This window comes from Paroedura picta, chromosome 2 (genome assembly GCF_049243985.1).
Source record: "Paroedura picta isolate Pp20150507F chromosome 2, Ppicta_v3.0, whole genome shotgun sequence".
Lineage (NCBI taxonomy): Eukaryota > Metazoa > Chordata > Lepidosauria > Squamata > Gekkonidae > Paroedura > Paroedura picta.
Genome location: NC_135370.1, coordinates 94,381,886 through 94,406,130, shown reverse-complemented (window position 1 = coordinate 94,406,130; position 24,245 = coordinate 94,381,886). Strand labels below are relative to the sequence as shown.

At 41.7% G+C, this 24,245-nt stretch overlaps 1 protein-coding gene and 1 long non-coding RNA gene across 3 annotated transcripts in view; one reads left to right on the top strand and one right to left on the bottom strand.

Moving 5' to 3' along the window:
- The window catches only part of PDE3B (phosphodiesterase 3B), a 76,391-nt gene extending 54,472 nt beyond the window's left edge, over window positions 1-21,919 (top strand). Inside the window, exons 11-16 of one of the 2 annotated variants that reach the window (XM_077321695.1) lie at window positions 805-918; window positions 10,671-10,864; window positions 12,185-12,388; window positions 17,940-18,101; window positions 19,097-19,343; window positions 21,702-21,919. In XM_077321695.1, the coding sequence (XP_077177810.1) occupies window positions 805-918; window positions 10,671-10,864; window positions 12,185-12,388; window positions 17,940-18,101; window positions 19,097-19,343; window positions 21,702-21,919 (1,139 nt within the window). The remainder of the gene's footprint in view (window positions 1-804; window positions 919-10,670; window positions 10,865-12,184; window positions 12,389-17,939; window positions 18,102-19,096; window positions 19,344-21,701) is intronic. The other variant, XM_077321696.1, reaches the window with a different exon arrangement.
- On the bottom strand, window positions 914-19,099 carry LOC143829984 (uncharacterized). Its single transcript, XR_013228313.1, has 3 exons — window positions 18,221-19,099; window positions 13,530-13,664; window positions 914-1,829 (listed from the first exon to the last, which is right to left on the bottom strand). It is a non-coding gene; the product is annotated as an uncharacterized LOC143829984 (long non-coding RNA).
- Window positions 21,920-24,245: the final 2,326 nt, after the last annotated feature.

Here is a 24,245-nt window from a genome sequence, read left to right as displayed (position 1 = left end):
GGTCTTCCCTTGTCCCTACTTCAGAAGCTACAGTTGGTCCAAAATGCAGCTTCCAGAGTCCTCACCAGAACTCCATGGAGGGCTTGCATATGCTCTGTGCTTAGGCAGGCGAATCCCGGAGTAGGTTCAAGGCCATTTGTGGGCCAGGCTCAGCATACAGGGACCACCTCTCTAAATTTAATCCCCGGAGAGCATTACACTCTGGTATTTCCAACAGACTGGTGATCCCAGTCCCAAGACAGATTCTCCTAGCCTCAACCAGGGCCAGGGCCTTTTAGGTTCTGGCCCCCACCTGGTGGAATATGCTCCCAGAGGAGACACGGGCTCTCTTGGAGTTCATTGAATTCCGCAGAGCCTGCAAAATGGAGCTCTTCCACCAGGCATTGGGAATTTACAGTTCCCTAATTCTCTACTGAAAAACTTCTTTTGAATTAGGGAAGCCAGTAACTTTCTGTACCTTACGATGGCCTCACCCCACTTTCTGAAAAGCTCAGCGGGTGCTAAGGAAGGTACCGGCAAGCATCATGACACCCACAGCCACCATGCTGGGGAGCCCTTCTCTAAGCCCTGTGTCCAAATCAACACATCCTATCACTTCATAGAAGCCAATTTTTTTGTAAACATGAGTGTGACCAGCCCTTCTGCCACAGTAGAAAGAATGTTCAGGGACATTCTGAGATACAAAAGCTTCTCAGCCAGTGACTTACATGGAACAACAGGCAAATAGGTAACAGATGCTAGCCAGTTTTATTTAAATTAATATATATATATACAATATTTAAATATAATAATTCTTATTTTTAGATCACAATCGAATACATGCAACTGATGTTCTTCATGCTGTGTGGTATCTTACAACACGACCAATTCCTGGATTTCAGCAAATGCATTCTGATCTTACAGCAGGAAGTGACATTGGTATGAGACTTTTCCCCCTATAAAAAAAGTTTACCAAGTGAAATGAAAGAGAAGTCTTCTGGAATTTATCTTCCTATTTGAAGGTGGGCTAACAAGCCAGTGACCTTATCAGAGTCCACTTTTTTCTCTAAAACTAAGATGAGATAATTGCCCTGTTTAGACAAAACCTGCTGTCACTAGTATGTCAGAGGTAGATATTACATTCCAGAAGGACTACCATAAATCTCCAAAAGTCTGATAGTGCTAGTATCCTGCCCATCTAACAGAACAACCTATGAAGAGCTTTTCTCATGCCTTTTGAGTGACACCTAAAGAGGTAAAGTGGACGAGCCTCATTTCTACTTTAAATTTAGCCAATGGGATGCCATTGTTCATACAAAATAATATATAATAGAAGACACCAAAGGTGTTGTCCTTTCTCATGTTTCCAAATGCTGCTGGAAGATTGATGTGCGGATCCATAAAATATCTTAAATGATTAGATACTGTAAACTGGTTTGTTGATGTATTTCACGCATTCTCTCTGTTTGCTTTTGTAGATTCTGCCTGATTTGAGGTTGATTTTCTAATGTGATCTGTGTATATTCCACTTCTTTCCCATTTGATAGGCTGTAAACTTTTTTTGTTTTATTTGGAATAAATGTGATATTTTTAGTTTAAACTCAGCAGTAGGTCACAGACTTCTCTGCCCAAATACCATAAAATGTAAATAAAGATTTAGCCCTCTTTTTAAAGAGAATTTCCCCCCTTTTCTCAGAGTTTTTGCAAACTACTGTCCAAGGTCTTGGAGGACTAGACTGATGGTTTAATTCAAAGCAATTTCCCAACTGGTGGCAAGAACATCCCCCCCACCTCAGTTTCTGAGAGTTTGCAGTTCTTTTTACCCCAGGTAATCATAGAAGGTTTCAGAGCTGAAAGATAAAATATATAGTTGATGTCATTTACAAGCAATGTGTATCTGGTTTTACCATAATTGATTGAATCATTGCTGACATGCTTAGCTTCCTAGCTCAGGAAACTTTCACTTAGATCTCTTCTCCTGAATGAGACTTGTATCTTCCTGCAGCCATCAGCATATTTCTAGCAACTAAAATACATTAGGCTAATATTTCTTTATTTAATTAGGAAATGAAGCATCTTAGACTAAAAATACCTATGGTTAAACTATTTAACTTAATTAGAAATTTTCTTAATTATTCCAGTGTAAAAGTTAGCCCTGAACATTCTAGGTCTTCTTAATTAATATATGCACATCTTAAAATGTTAAATAAAGCTCACTATAACTTGATTGAAATTACTTAGGTTTATACCGAAGGCAATCTTAAAAGGATTTGCAATGTCGTCCTAAACAGAGTAAAACCCTTGTAATTCCATTGAAATGCTTAGAAGAATGTAATGCTGCTTAGAGTGGCACAGTAAAGTCTGAGAAGATGTAAGGCTGAGTATTCCTTTATGATTGTTATCATTTATATTTTAAAAAGAATAAAATCATCAATCTGCCTTTGTGAGAAATCCCTATGCATTTGTTGTTGTTGTTATGTGCGAAGTCGTGTCCGACCCATCGCGACCCCATGGACAATGATCCTCCAGGCCTTCCTGTCCTCTACCATTCCCCGGAGTCCATTTAAGTTTGCACCTACTGCTTCAGTGACTCCATCCAGCCACCTCATTCTCTGTAGTCCCCTTCTTCTTTTGCCCTCGATCGCTCCCAGCATTAGGCTCTTCTCCAGGGAGTCCTTCCTTCTCATGAGGTGGCCAAAATATTTGAGTTTCATCTTCAGGATCTGGCCTTCTAAAGAGCAGTCAGGGCTGATCTCCTCTATGACTGACCGGTTTGTTCGCCTTGCAGTCCAAGGGACTCGCAAGAGTCTTCTCCAGCACCAGAGTTCAAAAGCCTCAATTCTTTGACGCTCGGCCTTCCTTATGGTCCAACTTTCGCAGCCATACATTGCAACTGGGAAGACCATAGCCTTGACTAAACGCACTTTTGTTGGCAGGGTGATGTCTCTGCTTTTTAGGATGCTGTCTAGATTTGCCATAGCTTTCCTCCCCAGGAGCAAGCGTCTTTTAATTTCTTTGCTGCAGTCCCCATCTGCAGTGATCTTGGAGCCCAGGAAAATAAAATCTGTCACTATCTCCATTTCTTCCCCTTCTATTTGCCAGGAATTGAGAGGGCCGGATGCCATGATCTTTGTTTTCTTGATGTTGAGTTTCAAGCCAACTTTTGCACTCTCCTCCTTCACCCGCATCAACAGGCTCTTTAGTTCCTCTTCACTTTCTGCCATTAGAGTGGTATCATCTGCATATCTGAGGTTGTTGATATTTCTCCCTGCAATCTTGATCCCAATTTGTGACTCCTCTAATCCCGCATTTCTCATGATGTGCTCCGCATACAAGTTAAATAGGCAAGGCGACAGTATACAGCCTTGCCGAACTCCTTTCTCAATTTTGAACCAGTCAGTGATTCCATGTTCAGTTCTCACTGTTGCTTCTTGACCTGCATATAAATTTCTCAAGAGACAAATAAGATGCTCTGGTATTCCCATCTCTTTAAGAACTTGCCACAATTTGTTGTGCTCCACACAATCAAAGGCTTTAGCATAGTCAATGAAGCAGAAGTAGACGTTCTTCTGGTACTCCCTAGCTTTCTCCATGATCCAGCGTATGTTGGCAATTTGATCTCTAGTTCCTCTGCCTCTTCGAAATCCTGCCTGTACTTCTGGAAGTTCTCGGTCCACATATTGCTGGAGCCTAGCTTGTAGGATTTTGAGCATAACTTTGCTAGCATGAGAAATTAGTGCAATGGTGCGGTAGTTTGAACATTCTTTGGCATTGCCCTTCTTTGGGATTGGAATGTAAACTGACCTTTTCCAATCCTGTGGCCATTGTTGAGTTTTCCAAATTTGCTGGCATATTGAGTGTAGCACTTTTACTGCATCGTCCTTTAAGATTTTGAATAGTTCAACTGGAATGCTGTCACTACCACTAGCTTTATTGTTGCTCAGACTTTCTAAGGCCCATTTGACTTCACATTCCAGGATGTCTGGCTCCAGGTCAGTAACTACCCCATTGTGGTCATCAGGGATGTTAAGCTCGCTCTTGTATAGTTCTTCTGTATAATTTTGCCACCTTTGTTTAATCTCTTCTGCTTCTGTGAGGTCCCTACCATTTTGGTCCCTTATCATACCCATCTTTGCATGAAACGTTCTCTTCATATCTCCAATTTTCTTGAAAAGATCTCTGGTCCTCCCCATTCTATTGTTTTCTTCTATTTGTTTGCACTGTTCATTTAAGAAGGCATTCTTATCTCTTCTAGCTTTTCTCTGGAATTCTGCATTCAATTGGGTGTATCTTTCTCTTTCTCCCTTGCCTTTCACTTCCCTTCTCTCCTTAGCTATTTGTAAAGCTTCCTCAGACAGCCATTTTGATTTCTTGCATTTCTTTTTCTTTGGGATGGTTTTAGTTGCTACCTCTTGTACAATGTTGCGAACCTCCATCCATAGTTCTTCAGGCACTCTGTCTATCAGATCTAATTCCTTAAATCTATTTGTCACCTCCACTGTGTATTCGTCGGGGATATGATTTAGTTCATACCTGAGTGGCCTAGTGCTTTTCCCTACTTTCTTCAATTTAAGCCTAAATTTTGCAACAAGAAGCTCATGATCTGAACCACAATCAGCTCCTGGTCTTGTTTTTATTGACTGGATAGAACTTTTCCATCTTTGGCTGCAGAGCACATAGTCAATCTGATTTCTGTGTTGACCGTCTGGTGATGTCCATGTGTAGAGTCGTCTCTTGGGTTGCTGGAAAAGAGTGTTTGCTATGACCATTGTATTCTCTTGACAAAATTCTACCAGCCTGTGCCCTGCTTCATTTTGTACTCCAAGGCCAAACTTGCCTGTTATCCCGGTTATCTTTTGGCTTCCTACTTTAGCATTCCAATCCCCCATGATGATAAGCACATCATTTTTGGGCGTTGCTTCTAGAAGGTGTTGTAGGGCTTCATAGAACTGATCAACTTCATCCTCTTCATCAGCAGTGGTTGGGGCGTAGACCTGGATCACTGTGATGTTGAATGGTTTGCCTTGGATTCGAACTGAGATCATTCTGTCATTTTGGGGATTGTATCCCAAGACTGCTTTTCCTACTCTCTTATTGATTATGAAGGCTACTCCATTTCTTCTGCGAGATTCTTGTCCACAGTAGTATACCTGATGGTCATCTGAATTAAATTCACCCATTCCTGTCCATTTTAGTTCACTGATTCCTAAAATGTCGATGTTCAGTCTTCTCATTTCTTGTTTAACCACGTCCAGCTTGCCTTGATTCATGGATCTGACGTTCCAGGTTCCTATGGAATAAAAATCTTTACAGCATCGGACTGTCTTTTCGCCAGTTACTTCCACAACTGAGCGTCCTTTCGGCTTTGGCCCAGCCGCTTCATTCATTCTGGCGCTACTCGTACTAGCCGTCTGCTCATCCCCAGTAGCATATTGGACACCTTCCGACCTGAGGGGCTCATCTTCCAGCGTCATATCGTTATGCCTATTGGAACTGTCCATAGAGTTTTCATGGCAAAGATACTGGAGTGGTTTGCCATTTCCTTCTCCAGTGGATCACCTTTTGTCAGAGCTCTCAGCTATGACCTGTCCGTCTTGGGTGGCCCTGCACGGCATAGCTCATAGCTTCACTGAACTACGCAAGCCCCCTTGCCACAACAAGGCAGCGATCCTTGAAGGGGGAATCCCTATGCATACTTGTTTCTAATACAACAAAACTGCACTAAATCTAACACAACAAAATTGCTGGTCTCCCTTCCAAGTACTGAATTGTTTGAGATATTGGAGGTAATGCCAATGCAAAAGCTTGCTTTAAATGTTCACATTTCCTACCTAGAATTTCTATAAATGTCGGCAAAACAGGATGGGAAATGAACAACTATCCTGTTTGTTACCTGGAAATGAAGAATATTTATCTATTGAATGTGAATAACCTTGCTGTTGAAAGATACATGTGAAGAGAGTTACAAGAGAGCAATTTAATAATTGTGTGTGTAAGTCACAGCTAACTTATGGTGATCCCACCAAGGAGCTTTCAAGGTAAGTGAGAAGCAGAGGTGGTTTGCCATTGCTTTCCTCTGCAGAGTGTTCCTTGCTGGTTTCCTTTCCAAGTACTGATCCTGATTAGCTTCTGAAATCTGATGAGACTGGACTATATTGTGCTGCCTTCCTTTCCAGGAATTCAATAGTTACAGTGCCAAAAATAAAATAATTCTATTAAAAGATAAACTTTCAGTTAAATTATAGCAATGGAGTAAAAATGATGGCTCAGTTCAGATGTAATATATGGTTTAAGTTCACTAATCTAGTTGTCTAAATGCCAACCATTAAACTTACTGTAACTAGTTAAATCATAATCTGCAGTTGGTTCATTAACCAACCAAGACAATAAAACAAGGCAATAAAAACAAATCTTACCTATAAAGACAAGGTAATATAACTGTTCAATCCAATAAACAAAACCATAAAACAACAGTCTAAAATGATATTGAAATACCGCATATTGGAGAGAGAATAAATTTTAAATAAGCAGATATGGGGAAGGGCCTGTGGTAATGTGATGCATAAATATAAGATTTGGGGGGGGGGGGGCTAGCTTGATAGCAGTACACGTGAAGGGAACTTAGGAGTTCTGGTGGACAATAAGTTGAATATGAATCAACAGTGCAATATGGCAGCTAAGAAGGCTAATGTGATAGCATATAATCTAGAATAAGGAAAGTTATAATACCACTCTATTCAACATTGGTTAGGCCTCATTTGGAATACTGTATTCAGTTCAAGAAGGATATTGAAAATGGCTTCAGATGGCTCTCTCAATCCGAAGTGGACGGTTGTTAGGGAGGATGAGGGTGACCACTTGCCCCCTCAACCTGCGTGACCCTGCAAGCTACCGCCCAGTAGCGCATTTAGCGTTCCTAGGTAAGGTGGTAGAAAGGGCTGCGGTGGACCAGATCCTAGCGTTCCTGGAAGATACTTCGGCGCTCGATCCATACCAGTCTGGCTTCCATCCTGGCCATGGGGTCGAGATGGTGTTGGTCTCCTTGTTGGATTACCTCCGTCGCCAGCTTGACAGAGGCGGCTCCGCTGTGCTAGTTCTTCTAGATCTGTCAGCCACGTTTGACGTGGTCGATCACGAGCTGCTAGTGAGCCGACTCGCCGGTATGGGGATAAGGGGTATGGCGTTACGCTGGATACACTCCTTCCTCCAAAACCGGATTCAGTGGGTAGCAGTGAGAGAGGAGTTATCGGGCCCTTACTAGCTCCCTTGTTGGGTCCCACAGGGCTCGGTGCTCTCTCCCACATTATTTAACATCTTTATGCACCCTCTGGCTCAACTGGGACGGAGTTACGGGCTGGGTTGTCATCAGTATGCTGATGACACCCAGCTCTTCCTCATCATGGATGGCCACCCGGACTCCCCCCCAGATCCATTTGCCAGATGTTTGGAAGACGTAGCTGGATGGCTCGAGCAGAGTCGCCTGAAACTCAACCCCTCCAAGATGGAGGTCCTGTGGTTGGGCCGTAAGGGAGCAGATCAGGAAGCGCACTTACCCTCTCTGTCCGGGACGCAACTTAATATCGCGTCTCAGGTCAGGAACTTGGGGGTAACCATTGATGCCTCACTAACACTTGAGGTTAAGCAGGTAGCTGGCCAGGCATTTTTCCACCTTCGCCAGGCCCGGCTACTAGCGTCCTATCTGTCCTCTGAACATCTAGCCACAGTGATCCATGCGACGGTCACCTCCAGATTAGATTTCTGTAAGCTCTACACTGGCTTGCCTCTGGGCTTGATCCGGAAACTGCAACTAGTCCAAAACGCGGCTGCTAGGATCCTCACAGCTACACCATGGAGGACCCATATCCAGCCAGTCCTGCGGCAGCTGCATTGGTTACCGGTTATATTCCGGATCGGCTTCAAGGTTTTGTTTTTTACCTTTAAGGCCATCCGTGGTCTGGGCCCAGCATATATGAGGGACTGCCTTTCGCCCTATATCCCCCGCAGGGCTTTACGCTCAGCGGGGGCCAATTTGTTGGTTATCCCCGGCCCCAAGGAAGCCCGCCTGGCCTCTACTTTGGCCAGGGCCTTTTCAGTCCTGGCCCCGACCTGGTGGAATGAGCTCCCGGAAGAGCTGAGGGCCATGTGGGAATTACCAGTATTCCGCAGGGTCTGTAAAACGGAGCTCTTACGCCAGGCCTACGGTGAGGCTGGGCGGTGAGATCAGGCCCCCCCTCATGAAATCTGGCGGTAGTGAGTGAGTGCTAGCTCCCTTCACCTCCCTGTAGCTGAGGCAGTGGAGACTCGATGATTAGTATTGCCATCTATTATTGTTATTGTTGATTAATTGGTTGTTATTTACTGTAATTTTATGTTATTGTTATGGATTTTAAGAGAGGGGTTTTTATGTGAGCCGCCTCGAGCCTTCGGGGGGAGGCGGGATATAAATAAAATAATAATAATGATGATGATGATAATAATGATAATGATAATAATAATAATAAAAAGTTGTACCGGGTTCAGAGAAGGATGATGGCTGATGGGTTGGAACCCGTGTCTTATGAGGAAAAGTTGAAAGAGCTGAGTATGTGTAGTTTGGATAAAAGGAGGGCAGGAAGATAGCTGTGACTAACCATGTAAATGGTAGACATGTTGAAGAGGGGGCCAGCTTCTTTACTGCAGCTGTAGAGACAAGGACTAGAAGCAGTGGGTTCAAATTATGATAAAGAAGGTTCCACTTAAATATTAGAAAGCATTTTCTGATGATGAGGGCTGTTCGTAGATGGAATATGCAGCCTTGGAGGGCAGTGGAGTCTCCTTTGTTGGAAGTTTTTAGGAGGACATTGGATGAGAGCTCTTTTCAGGAGTGTGTGATTTTTAACTCCCCCAAAATGTAGGGGGCTAGACTGGATGACCCTTTGGGGTCTTTTTCAGCATTGTATGTTTCTGACAAAACAGCTCTCAGGTTAAAAGCAAACAATAAAACCACTAAAAAGATGGAACCCCTTATATAAAAGCTTGGGGTAATGAGAAATATTTTGGCCTGGTATCTAAAGGAGATACTTTAGATACCTCAGCTGATCTCATCAGGTCTCAGAAACTGAGCAGGGTTGGCCCTGGTTAGTATTTGGATGGGAGACCACCCAGGAAATACAGGGTCTCAGTACAATGGCAGGAAATGGCAAACAGCTTCTGAATGCCTTTTGTCTTAAAAACCCTATGGGGTCACCATAAGTGGCTTGTGACACCACCAGGTGAACCTTAAAAGGCATACCAAAGGTAAGGCTACATTACCAAAACAAAGCCCTCTCTCTCCACCCCTGCAGTCAGTACAGATTGAGAAAAAAATCTTCACGGGTAGACTAGGCAATATAAAATGAGGCAGTCCTTCAAGAAATATTTATCTTCCTTTTTCAATGCAACCCTATATTTTGATTGCACCTGCACAGGTCAGCCACAGAACAGTTTTTTCTCGCATAGAAATTTTTAAAGGGGGTTCCTCCACCCCTTCCTAAGATGATGCACACGGATTTTCCAATCCAAAGTGTCCTGCGTTCCAGCAACAGGTATCCATTTCTCTCAGTTCTTTTTCTGCCCCTACCAGGATAGGAAGGTTTTCTAGCATGCTCCTCTTATCAGTTGGTTTTTGTTGGCATTGGCAAGATTTCTCATATCATGTTTTTGAGTGGCTTCAGCTGACCTTTCTTGCAGAGTGAGGGGATACCCCCAGGCTTACTCTGAATTGTTTCCCTTTGATGTGATCAATTGTGATGCCTAAGATATGGTGAAAAAAAGTGTTCTAAATGAGGAACCAGGATGATGCACAATGATAAGCATGAACTTTTTCTCTGTGTCTTGGGGAGTCCCAGGTGTGCCATTTGCCAGGATTTTACACCCAAGACTTGATCTGATAAAGGCATCCCTTATAGGACCTTTTATGTAGGGCCCAGTGTGCCTTAGGGACCACTTGGCTGACTATGCACCAATGCAAGTTCATCCAATTCAAACAAACTGGTGATACCTGGCTCAAAAGAAGTACATCTAGCCTCAACCAAATGCCTGTCAGAAGAGCTCCATCTTACATGCCCTGCAGAACTTACCCAGCTCTATCAGGGCCTCTTCTCAACTGGGTGGAATGAGCTCCCAGAAGAGCTAAGGGCCCATGAACAGCAGACAACTCCAATTAAGCATCATTTGTGCTCCCTCTATCCAAATATCTTCCCACAAAAAAAACAGTTGGTGTGATTGGCACGATTGTTTTTATTGCATGGTTTTAAAGTTTTAATATATTTAATTAGTATTTATTATGTATATTTTATAAATTAATGTTGGAAGTCATTACGAGCCAACATGCTGGGAAGGGTGGGAAATAAATACACAGGTATATAAATAAATGGTGTTATGTGGCTGACCTGTGCAGGAGCAGTCCCAGCGTGTGAGACACCAGTCAACAACAGTTACAGACAAGTGCAACCCTGTTTTACAGCTTATCTTTAAAACGTAATGAAAGAGGAAATACAATTTCTTGTTTTGGTTCTCAGTATAAGGTGTGGCTCTAGAAAAATCCAGAAATGGTAATATATTTTTTTGTTCAAAAACTAGTTCCTGTCTTAAATTCAGGCACAAAAATGTGGTTATTAGATATAATTTGAAAATACTGCCCCAGTATATATTATATGTTTACTTTTTCCTAGATGTGGAGAGGCAACCCAGTCAAGTTGCTTATGTTTCCTCTAAGAGCTGTATTATTGATGATGAAAATTATGGATGCTTAGCCTCAAATATTCCAGCTTTAGAATTAATGGCTCTGTATGTAGCAGCAACTATGCATGATTATGATCATCCTGGTCGTACAAATGCTTTTCTGGTAGCTACAAATGCTCCCCAGGTAGGATTTTTGTCCTCTGCAAAGTTTACAGTTTACAGTATGCCTAGCATAATTCATTATATGAGGGCCAGTTTGGTGTAGTGGTTAGGAGTGCGGACTTGTAATCTGGCATGCCAGGTTCGATTCTGCGCTCCCCCACATGCAACCAGCTGGGTGACCTTGGGCTCGCCACGGCACTGATAAAACTGTTCTGACCGGGCAGTGATATCAGGGCTCTCTCAGCCTCACCTACCCCACAGGGTGTCTGTTGTGGGGGGAGGAATGGGAAGGCGACTGTAAGCCGCTTTGAGCCTCCTTCGGGTAGGGAAAAGCGGCATATAAGAACCAACTCTTCTTCTTCTTCTTCTTCTTCATATGTATGTATGTATATATATATATATGTGTGTGTGTGTGTGTGTGTGTGTAGGTATAGGTAAAGGTAAAGGTAAAGGTATCCCCTGTGCAAGCACTAGGTCATGTCTGACCCTTGGGGTGACGCCCTCTAGCGTTTTCATGGCAGACTCAATACGGGGTGGTTTGCCAGTGCCTTCCCCAGTCATTACCGTTTACCATAATCTCTCATAGTCATAGACGAGGGAAGGGCTTTGCATCATAGCTACAATTGAGATTTCAAATATTTTAATCATCATCAATTGGATTCTGAAACATTAAGCCAAGCTTTCTCTACAGGGTTTCATGAAACCCTGGGGTTTCTTGATTGCCCTGGAAGGGTTTCCAAAATGAGTGGGAGTTAATTTTATATATATTTTAAAAATTCATTAACAATTTATCAGTGATAGGACCATATATGGCCATGTTGACTGCCCCCCCCACCAAATGGCCAATGATGGGCCTGGAGGGGATGAGAAGGGGAGGAGCCCCAGGTGGGCATGTACACAGCTGTGCTTCCCAACCATATTCTGCATGATTGCTCCACTTCTGGAGTTTCTCGAAGCCTGAAGAATGTTTCAGGGGTTTCTCAATGGTAAAAAAGTTGAGAAAGGCTGCATTGAGCTATAATTTTACAGTGGCTTAATTATTACTCATTTTTTTGGTCTCTGGTATATGGTGGAAACATAGGAATGGAAATTATTTGTGGTTTGTTTTGTATGTTTGCTGCTTGCTCAGAATGTGGGGAGGGGACGATGTGGCAGGGAGAGTGTAATGTGTGGAGGGGGGGAATCGTGTGATTAACTATCATACTATTGCAGGTGGGAGGCATCCCACCATTTTGGCCACTGTGCGGAAATCCCCTTTTATATTTGGCTCAAAGTAAAGCTTTTTTATTTAGTCGTATTTTTATATGATGTCTTAATACTTTCGCGTTTCATTGTCTTGTAGGCTGTGCTGTACAACGACAGATCTGTTCTAGAAAACCATCATGCTGCTTCTGCATGGAGTCTTTTCTTATCTCTTCCAGAATACAACTTTCTGCCTTGTCTGGATCATGTACAATTCAAACGATTTCGATTTTTAGTGATTGAAACAATCCTTGCCACAGATCTAAAAAAGCATTTTGACTTCCTTGCTGAATTTAATACTAAGGTTTGTTGCATAAATTTATCCCTGAACCCAAATCCATTAAATTGTAATATGAGCATTATCTGTTAATGATAACAAGTATCATTTTCTTTTCTAAGAATAATCTTAGCCCCTACACATATTAAAAGAGCACATTGATAAGGTTAGGATGGACTCCTTGATATTCTAAATATATTACCTTTCATCAGAAATTACTTAACATTTTATGGTTTCATGCCTGTTATATGCAGAAAGCAGCTTTTAAAACCGTGCTAAGAACATCACCAGCTCTCATTTAATTTAGTTTCCAGACGCATTGTAAAAAACCTGCTTTTTACTTTGTTTATAATTGTATTTATATACTGCCACTCCCAGGAATACTGGCTCATGGCAGTTTACATATAAGAATAAAAAACCCATACATATAAAACCAAGTAAAACCGCCCAGAGCTGCAAAGAATGGGTGGTATAAAAATCCAAATAAATAAATACGTAAATAAAATATGCTAATAATGTTTACAGTCCCAAATAGTTTGGATCCTAAGCAGCTTAAGATATTCACTATCCCATTTCAACCTTTATGTTCTTTGAAATCATCTCTAGTTAACAATTTGCCTGTGATTAGGGTGGCTAACACACAAGGTGACTGGCAGATGATATCTATAGTGAATTGTTACTGTGATATTGTTGCTTGCAGTTTTATAGTTCCTTGCTTTATTATTTTGGGTTCTGTAAACTACCTTGAGAGCTTTTAAAGGCACAAAGTTGCAAGAGGCTCTCGTGTTCCCTTGCTTCACTATTCCTTTTTTGATGTTCTTAAAAGTCCCCGTAGCCTCTCCCCTTTTCTTGTTTCCTTCTCTCTTGCCCATCTATTTCTCTCATTCATACCCACTGAAAAACCTATCTTTATCTGTCCTGTAAGGATATCAAATAATACAAAGTGCCAGCTAGTCAATGCGTCGTCTTCCCCATAACAACCTATGGATGTGAAAGCTGGATGCTGAAGAAGGAAGACAGAAGGAGAATAGATGCTTTCGGATTATGGTGTTAGAGACGAATGCTGTGAATACTATAGACAGCCAAAGTTACCAACAAGATAGTTTTAGAAATGAGCAAACCAAATATGTCATTAGAAGGGAAGATATTATGGCTAAAGCTCACTTACTTTGGACACATCATGTGATCAAACTCGCTAGAGAAATCATTAATGCTCAGCATGGTCAGCAGCAAAAGGAAACATCGCCAAAGGATCCGCTGGCTCAACACGATCAAAGCGGATACAGGGATGACCACGAACCAACTAAAAGAAGCAGTCAGAGATAGGGGTGCATGGCGAAAACTTTCCTATAGAATCACCGAGGGTCAGACACGACTGAACGGATAACATCATCATCATCATCATCATCATCATCATCATCTATCCTGTTGTCTTTAGCTTTCCATCTTCCTGGCAGACTCTCCCCAGAAAAAGTTTGTCCAGTTGCACAGTGCCAACCCAGTGGCTGGGCTGTGGTGGGCTGGGATGAGTAGCATGGTGGAGAGCCAGAACTTGTGGGGAGCACCTTTTTTTCTCCTGTATCCCTCTCTCCACACTATTTCTCTCTGCCTGTCAGTGCCTATCTCATCTACTTGCCATGTTTTCATTTCTCTTTTCCACCGAATAACCAAGCTTTTGATCTTCTCCGCCTTCAACTATAATTTAATTTGCTTCATTTATATCCCACTTTTTCAATAATAAGGACACAAACCAGCTTGCATCATTCTTTTCTGCTACATTCTAACTCAAATTCACATAGACCGTTGACCCACTGGAGGTTTTGTGCTGGGCTGCAGACTAGAGTTTTATTCATGGCAAGTTGCCCCACCTCTTCCTGCACCCACATGCAGGAGCATTTGGCCCAGTGCACCTCATCCGCCCCCGATTTGTGCTCCTGCATGGGAGCTGGGGCAGTGACTATAGTGAAGTTCCCAAATGACTATGGTGAGCTTCCATGGCACACTGAAGATTCAAATCTGGGTCTCCCAGATCATCATCTGGGTAACTGTGTAACCACTGCACAGATTAGCTTTCAAAGGATGATTGCTATTGAACAGCAGTAAGCAGCCAGCCCTGGCTAAGCCATGCAAATCACATGGTAGGAAGTTGCTTGGGGTTGATACCAGGCCTGGCCTGGACAAGTCTTCCCTCATAAGGCCAAAGTAGCCCTGAAAGTTATTTGCCCCCTCCCCCCACTTTCTACTGAGAGAAACTAAGGTTTGAAGGCTGGCAGTACTGTTGCTGTTGTCTAGCGAGTACTTCCAGGAGTATTAGTTTTGTAAGGCTCCAGGTGCTGATTTTTTTTTATTGGGGGAGATATCCCTAGGGCTTTTCTCAAGCTTGTAGAAAGATCTGTTTCTGGCCAAGGGTCAGCTGTTTGGATTTAAGTATCTATAGATGAGCCAAGTGGAGAATCAGGTATGTTGTGATGCTGGCATAGAACAAATTTTAAAACTAAGTAAAAATTGAATAACAAGACATTCTTTTCAACAGAATGTGCTTAGGTTTAAATGCTCTTGCAGAGAGGTGGGCTAACAATATGTATTTCTAGAATGTTTCATTGCTCCCAACAGAACAGAACCCCCAAGACCTTTATTATATGAAAAAGGAAACAAACATCTTTTAAATACATTTTCATTTTACTAAATAGGGATTAAAATGTTTTATAATCTGTTTATTAATGTTAAGAAGCAGGTAATGACAATAGGGTAAAGGTGTTAGTCTGTTAAAGCAAAGTAAAAGAAAAGTCCAGTGACACCTTATAAACTTAACATTTATTTAAATGTGAGCTTTTGTGTCACATCCCACTTCCCCACTTAAACATTTCTGCACATCAGTAAAAATAGCGTTATGCCAGCTAAATGGTGTAGCGCTAAATCATATTGCACCTCCCAGCCCCTCTTCATCTTTTTGCTGTCTCGCCTTTGTCTGCCTTCTTTTTGTGCGCCTTACCCTTCACATCTGTTGCTGGAAATGGCAGAAGAGAGCAACTCTTCTGCCTGTCTTCTGCCTACGCAACTCGCTTCTGCCTGTCAATCAATCCAATAAGATTACAACACAACAAAAGGAAGGTTCACAATAGAATATCAATGGAAAAACAAGGAACCTTTCCAAGGCAATATTCTTGTAATAATATATACGATTCCAATACAATTTTTTTTTTTACATGAAGAATCAAGCAATAATGGTTTCTAGATAATTTCCGTTTTCAATATCTTCCTCAGTAGTTTAATCCTCCAATATAAGATTGTTGTGACAATAGTGGAAAATCCTACAGCATTTCCTTATATTAGTGTTTTAATATCAATAGGCCATTGGCCTATTGGACAAGCAACTGGGCAAGCAGTCAAATAGAATCATACAATCATAGAATCATAGAGTTGGAAGGGGCCATACAGGCCATCTAGTCCAACCCCCTGCTCAACGCAGGATCAGCCCAAAGCATCCTAAAGCATCCAAGAAAAGTGTGTATCCAACCATTGCTTGAAGACTGATAGTGAGGGGGAGCTCACCACCTCCTTAGGCAGCCTATTCCACTGCTGAACTACTCTGACTGTGAATTTTTTTTCCTGATATCTAGCCTATATTGTTGTACTTGTAGTTTAAGCCCATTACTATGTGTCCTTTCCTCTGCAGCCAACGGAAACAGCATCCTGCCCTCCTCCAAGTGACAACCTTTCAAATACTTAAAGAGGGCTATCATGTCCCCTCTCAACCTCCTTTTCTCCAGGCTGAACATTCCCAAGTCCCTCAACCTATCCTCATAGGGCTTGGTCCCTTGGCCCCAAGATCATCTTCGTCGCCCTCCTCTGTACCGTTTCAATTTTATCTACGTCCTTCTTGAAGTGAGGCCTCCAGAACTGCACACAGTACTCCAGGTGTGGTCTGACCAGTGCCGTATACAATGGGACTATGACATCTTGGGATTTTGATGTGATGCCCCTATTGATACAGCTCAAAATGGCATTCGCCTTTTTTACCGCTGCATCACACTGCCTTCTCATGTTTAGTTTACAATCCACAAGTACCCCAAGGTCTCGTTCACACACAGAGTTACCTAGAAGCATATCCCCCATCCAGTAGGCATGCTTTTCATTTTTCTGACCCAGATGCAGAACTTTACACTTATCTTTATTAAATTGCATCTTGTTCTCATTTGCCCATTTTTCCATTGTGTTCATATCTCATTGAACTCTGTCTCTATCTTCCGGAGTATTTGCTAGTCCTCCCAATTTGGTGTCATCTGCAAACTTGATGAGTAGTCCCTCCACCCCCTCATCTAGATCATTAATAAATACGTTAAAAAGTACCGGGCCGAGCACCGAGCCCTGAGGTACCCCGCTACTCACCTCCCTCCAGTCTGATGAAACACCATTGACAACAACTCTTTGAGTGCGGTTCTCTAACCAATTCCCTATCCACCTAACTATCTGAAAATCAAGATTGCAGTCCTTCAATTTATCCATCAGAACATCATGGAGAACCTTATCAAAAACTTTACTAAAATACTAATATTTCCCAGTACTTTTGAGCCAATGCCCTATTTATATTAAAACACTAATATAAGGAAATGCCGTGGGATTTTTCCACTATTGTTATAACAATCTTATATTGGAGGACTCAGCCACTGAAGAAGATATTGAAAACGGAAATTATCTAGAAGCCATTATGGTTGATTCTTCATGTATATTTAAAAATTGTATTGGAATTGAATATATATATTATTACAAGAATATTGCCTTGGGAAGGTTCCTTGTTTTTAAGTTTATATGTCAATCAATCCAGGCAACCAATCCCCATTCTCCGTGTTTTAAAGGTCCCAGAATGCCCGCTAACTTTTTTTTAAATGCATACTTCTTAAAACACCAGTGCATAGTGCTTGTTGAATGCCACCCTTTATGGGATCATGAGTCCTTTGATACTTTTAAAAATTAATCTCATTCCTGATTTGGGGGGGAAGAAACAATTTTAGAGAGGCACAGTTTGTGTTACAAGTTTGAAAAAAAATTATTTTATTTCTGGTATTGCCTGCACACTTGTCCACCTATTTGTTACTCCAGTAAGTTAGCCATTTTTTTAAAAAAAATTCCGTCCCTGGGAACAAGGGAGAGGGAGGCAGGTGTGAGGGTGGGACGAGGCAGGGGACTAGTGTGTTTGAGCCTCCATATCTTCCCTCTGCTGGTTGCCTGCCGGTTGCTCTCTGATAGCTAGTGCTAAATAGGTTGGTGAATTCTTTTTTTGTGATTCCCGAACTCATGCTTTAAAATGGAGGATGTAGCCAGCTGATTACTGCCCAGATTCTGGATGTGGACTATGTAAAATGGAGGGGCCGGAATATAACAACCACACTAGATAAGCATTTCACTACATTAACACTTCTGGAAATGCCCTCATATTGAAATAAATGTTGTTAATCTTTAAGATAATAGGTAATACTTCCAAGGAATACTATTTGAAAAATAAATAATGCAATGAGCCCCAATTCTGCTATATGTAGAATGCACCAGAATATTCTAAACTGTTTTTCCCATCAATCAGGTCAATGATGTAAACAGTCATGGTATTGAGTGGAACAATGAAAGTGATCGCCTGTTAGTGTGTCAGATGTGCATCAAATTGGCAGATATCAATGGCCCAGCAAAAGCAAGAGATTTGCACTTGAAATGGACAGAAGGCATTGTTAATGAGTTTTATGAACAGGTAGGCTTGGGAAACCAGCTTTTAAAAGAGTCTGTATTTATCCTTATTTATAAAGAAACGAGTAATTTCTTGAGACAAGAAAAAGAAGAGCACTTTTTTTGTACCCTGCTTTTTATTACCTGAAGGAGTCTCTAAGTGATGTGAGGTAGGTGAGGCTGAGAGAGCTCTGAGAGAACTGTGACTAGACCAAGGTCACCCATCTGGCTGCATGTGGAGGAATAGGGAATCATGCCTGGTTTTCCAGATTAGAGGCTTCTGTTCTTAGCCACTACATCTCACACTGAGCTGAAAAACAAAAAGGAATAAAAAACAAACCTGAGAAAACAAGACAACCCTTTTTATGATCCAGTAAATTGTCCAGAATTTTCTTAATGTTAATGAATCAATGTATATTATTAAATTGGCTAAATGGACTCCCTCATTTTCGGTCTCACTGAGTGTCTTGCTGTGGCTTGATGCTTGACCTGATACAGTGATTTGTTAGAAGAATATGAAAAAATCATGATACTTCTAATCCACACAGAGCAAGAAGCAAACCTTCATTGGTATGTCATGGTTTTGGAATACTAATAGGTACTAGTCCTATCTGGAACATGCAGCACTATTGTAACCATAGCATTCAATCTGAAGTAGTACTAGGCCTGTCTTAAACTTTTCTCTTATTTATACTTGTTCTGTTTACTAAATTGTTAGCAGATATATCACACATAACCTGAGAAAGGATTATCTATAAAAGATACTTCGATGAGTTTGTCATAACCATTTAATGGGCAGTGACTCAATATATGCCTACTTCAGACCAAGATAAGCAGCCCATATCAAGAGAGATGACACATGATGAATGTAGCACAGATCAGTTTTTTGTACTTCATCTCCGTAAAGTACTGAGTCACAATGAAGATTTGAAACAAAATCTCTGACCTGTGCTGACATTAGGCCATATGGAACTAATGATAATTTTAGTTACGTTAAAGACTTTTCTATGTGTTCTACAGGGAGATGAAGAAGCAAGTTTAGGATTACCTGTTAGCCCTTTTATGGATCGCCATTCTCCTCAGCTGGCAAAATTGCAAGAATCTTTTATTACTCACATTGTTGGTCCCTTATGTAATTCTTATGATGCAGCTGGCTTGCTCCCAGGCCAGTGGATTGACAAAAAAGAAGATAATGTGGAAAACCCTGATGATTATGATGTAGAAGAAATAGATAGTGAATGTGATGAAATGGAAGATATTGGCACAAGTAAGACTAAATATTTTAACTTGATTTGGATTCAGCTTTTTGTATATTTACTTCATTTGTATCCCAACTTTCTCCCTAATAGGGACCTAAAACAGCTTGTGTGATTCTCCTCTCCTCCATTTTATTCTTATCCTTATAATAACCCTGTGAGCTAAGGTAGCATGAGAAAGTAGCATTGGTCCAAGATGACCTAGCAAGCTTCTATGGCACAAATGGGTTTCCCATATCTCCCAGATACTAACACTCTTAGAACAGCAATACATTGGCCTCTATCAGTATTATAAGTTTGGGGGTTGCTTATTGTACCAAATATTTATGTGGAAAATTTTTAATCCCCCTCCTCTACAATCATTGGTTGTTTCAATATCTGTTCATCATTGACCCACCAAGTGGGTCAGTCCAAGATTGCAAGCCTGCTGTGGAGAAGAGCTTCCAAGCTTATAAAGAAGTTTCCAGGCTCTAGGAGTGCTCCCCATCCCCTCTGTAGAGATACCTTCCCCACTCAAAGGGTCACATGACAGAGATAGGGCAAGCATTCTTCCTTCAACTCTCTTCTTGCTACTGTGAGGAGGCATCAAAAACAAGTTCCAGAGAGGTTTTCCACAAAGAAATTCAAATATTCTTATCTACAAAATTGGTAAAATGGTTATTTTCAAGAAGTATAAGGATTGTGGAATGAAAATCATAGAATCATAGAATCATAGAGTTGGAAGGGGCCATACAGGCCATCTAGTCCAACCCCCTGCTCAATGCAGGATCAGCCCTAAGCATCCAAGAAAAGTGTGTATCCAACCTTTGCTTGAAGACTGCCAGTGAGGGGGAGCTCACCACCTCCTAGAGGCAGCCTATTCCACTGCTGAACTACTCTGACTGTGAAAAATGTTTTCCTGATATCTAGCCTATATCGTTGTACTTGAAGTTTAAACTCATTACTGCATGTCCTCTCCTCTGCAGCCAACAGAAACAGCATCCTGCCCTCCTTTCAAATACTTAAAGAGGGCTATCATGTCCCCTCTCAACCTCCTTTTCTCCAGGCTGAACATTCCCCTCAACCTATCTTCATAGGACTTGGTCCCTTGGCCCCAGATCATCTTCGTCGCTCTCCTCTGTACCCTTTCAATTTTATCTACGTCCATCTTGAAGTGAGGCCTCCAGAACTGCACACAGTACTCCAGGTGTGGTCTGACCAGTGCCGTATACAATGGGACTATGACACCTTGGGATTTTGATGTGATGCCCCTGTTGATACAGCCCAAAATGGCATCTGCCTTTTTTACCACTGCATCACACTTCCTGCTCATGTTTAGTTTTACAATCTTCCGGTGTTCTTCCTGTCTGACATCACACTTGGAACAAACATTACACACTTTAGATGTGAGGAGGGCACTCTTTTTTATTTAAAAAGGACCCAGGAATTCAGGAAAGACAGGAACTTCGTTATATGTTTCAGAGGGTCAAATAACGGGAGAGCTTCATTAGTACAGTCTCTCTCTATGTGGGTGGTTTTGGCATTATGCTGAACCTAAGGTGTCTTGCCCCATTCCTCTGAAAGCTCATTCCATGAGGGCACAGGCCTCTTCAATAATGTTTTGAGCCAAACATGCTGTGGAGGACATTTACAAAGCAGTAACATGGCCTACTCCTTCAACATTTGTCAAGCACTATTTGACAGATTTGGATTAAAGAAACTAAGCTGCATGGGAAAGGCAATGTTACAGGTGATGTTTCATTAATCAGTCCTCACCTTCCTCTGGTAAGTTAGCTTGCTATTTTCTCATGTGGGAATGCACAGAAGCCATGATAATGAAAACAAGGTTGCAATTACCTGAAACCATTGATCATCAAGTGGCCTTCTGTGCAGGAACACATTCCTCCTTTCCTCACTGTAGGCTGCTGACTGAGCAGTTTTCTCCTCACAGTGGTGAAGGGAACTGAAGGAGAAGTGCCTGCCTTCTGCAAACAGTGGGGAGGGAAGCACTTGGAAACTTCTCTTGTGGCAGGCCTGTAATCTTGCAGCCCCCCATGTGGCACAGAAAGCCACTCAATGAACAACAATGACAAGTAATTTTTTTCTCACTCCAGCTTTACCAGAAGGCTCATTTTGCAGTTCAAACTCATTGGGTATTCCTCCCTTTTCTTAGCATAACCTTTTCCCCACTTAAACAACTAAAATAACAACTGAAAGCATATTTATAGTCTCATTTAGGTAGATTTAGTAGTAGTGCAATCATAGGTGTTTGAATAGAAATAAAAACTAATCATTTTATGGAGAACATTGTTTTACTACACTATTAAACAGAAAAATTGCATATTTGGGAATAGATTTTAAAAGTTGATATTCCACTCCCCTTTTTTCAGAACCACAAAGAAAAAATAGACAGCGGATATTTTGTCAGCTAATGTATCATTTGAATGAAAATCACAAAGTATGGAAGAATATGATGGAAGAAGAGCTAAGTAAATCTGAAGAGAGTAAACAGTCAGAGAACACATCATTATGCAATGCAGATGAAATTCAAGTTATTGAGGAAGCAGATGAAGAAGAGGAGCGACATCAAGAAGGGAAAACAGTCTGAGACCTTTTCAGGATGGTATATAGCAGTGGTCCCCAACCTTTTTCCGGCTGGGGACCGGCGGGGCAACTGCCCTGCCCGCGCAGCACGCACATGTGTGATGCGCAGCCGAAATCGTGCATGCATGGCACTTCGCGCATGCGCGCAAGTGCCACGCATGCGCGATTTCGGCCACGCATGTGCGCGTGTGCGGCCCTGATTCCCTCTCCCCCCTCCCACAGTAAGAAGCTTGCGGACCGGGGAAGTTTTTTACTGCGGGGAGAGGGAACCGTGGCCCGGCGCCCTGGCCTTCACGGCCCGGCACCGGGCCACGGACCGCAGGTTGGGGACCACTGGTATAAAGGCTCCAGTAAGAATATATTTTCATCATATTGACTGAAGACTGACACAGTTGATAAAACCAAGAAAGATCTGATTACTGTGAGCAGACATTTATTTCTCTGGCAGTATTCCATTCCTATGCACTTTCATCACGTGGAATTCAAAAACTTTACAGAAATTTACTTAACATTGTGTTCCACATTGCAGAAATTTTATATGCAACCTGGTGTTTAAAAACTGTTTAATTGCCTTGTTGAAAACAGCTGTTTATGACTGAAGTGGTATTAACAATTTTTTTTGGAGAAAAATCAACAATCTCAGTTCCCAAAGTTGCCAGAATGTTTTGCTTATAAGACCTGTGTGGCTAACCACCTTTAATGTTCTGGAATTTGTATTTTATTTTTAAAATGTGAATTTAAAAATCACTGTGCCTTTCTATTAGTATGAATGTTGCAGTTTACACTTGCTTGGTATGAAGAAGTTTTCTTAATATTGTCACCTTTGATTAAGTTAACCATTGATGACTGTAACCAGAATAACTGGGCTTTGTGGTTAAAACTGAACCCCATCTGTTAGATGCTTTTAACTTGGTGCATAACCTGCCATTTAATTTTTTTCTGAAAACATTCAGGGTTGCAGTGAGCATAAAAGCTAGTTGACTAAATATACACCTATTGCCTTTTTTCTGTTCTGTAATAGAACAGTAAAGCCGTTTCACTATTTTTGATAATGAAGAAATTCTGTTACTTGTCAATAATGCTATATGTACTGTTATGTTCTACTCAGGATTCATGTTTAGAAGCATGACAACAGATTTTGTATTTCCGGTACTGTGCTAATATTAGATGGTTCATTTTTTAAAAAAAGATAACCAACTTATTCTTTGTACATAAAATTTAGAAAAATTAAAAGATTATTTTCTGTAAATGACTATTCTTTCTAAAAATGAAGCACACATTTTCCCAATCATCTCAAAATATTCAATACATAAAAATTCTTATAGTGGTAACATCCCAGGCATTTGTTTACATGCCTTATTTATACCCTAATTTTCTCTTCTTATCTATATTATCCTCCTAATAACACTGCAGAGCAGGTTAGGCTGAAAGTATGTGACTGGCGCAAGGCCTGTCAGCAAGCTTCAGTCGCAGAGTGGAGATTCAGACCTGGGTTTCCCATGCCGTAGTCCAATGCTCTAACCCAAGCTTTCTCAACCAGGCTTTTGTGAAACACTGGGGGTTCTTGACAGTCCATGAAGGGTTTCCTGAATGGGTGGGAGTTAATTAATTGTTTTTTAATGTGTTAAACATTTATCAGGTGATATGACCATATAAAGCCTCTTGTGGCGCAAAGTGGTAAGGCAGCAGTCATGCTGTCTGAAGCTGTCTGCCCATGAGGCTGGGAGTTCAATCCCAGCAGCCGGCTCAAGGTTGACTCAGCCTTCCATCCTTCCGAGGTCGGTAAAATGAGTACCCAGCTTGTGGGGGGGGTAAAACGGTAATGACTGGGGAAGGCACTGGCAAACCACCCCATATTGAGTCTGCCATGAAAACGCTGGGGGGCGTCACCCCAAGGGTCAGACATGACCCAGTGCTTGCACAGGGGATACCTTTACCTTTACCTTTTTATGACCATATATAGTCATCATGTCAGTGCACCTTCCCAAAATGGGGTGGGAAGGGGAGGGGCCACAGATGGGCATGTGCCCAGCTCTGCTTCCCAACCATATTTTGCATGATCCCCACTTCTGGGGTTTCTCAAAGTCTGAAGAATGTTTCTGGGATTTCTCAACAGGAAAACAGTTGAGAAAGTCTGCTCTAATCACTACATCATGCTGGTTCTCACACTGCACTTGCCATTATTTTTGGACAGATGCAGACACATGTCCCACACTGTGTTTTGCCTATTCCAGTTTCATTTTATAGAAAATGTATATTGTAGTGATGAGTAGCAAGTGATAAGGTTTTCCTTGTCCCTTAAATGTGTCTCTGATTTCACTTACAGTTTG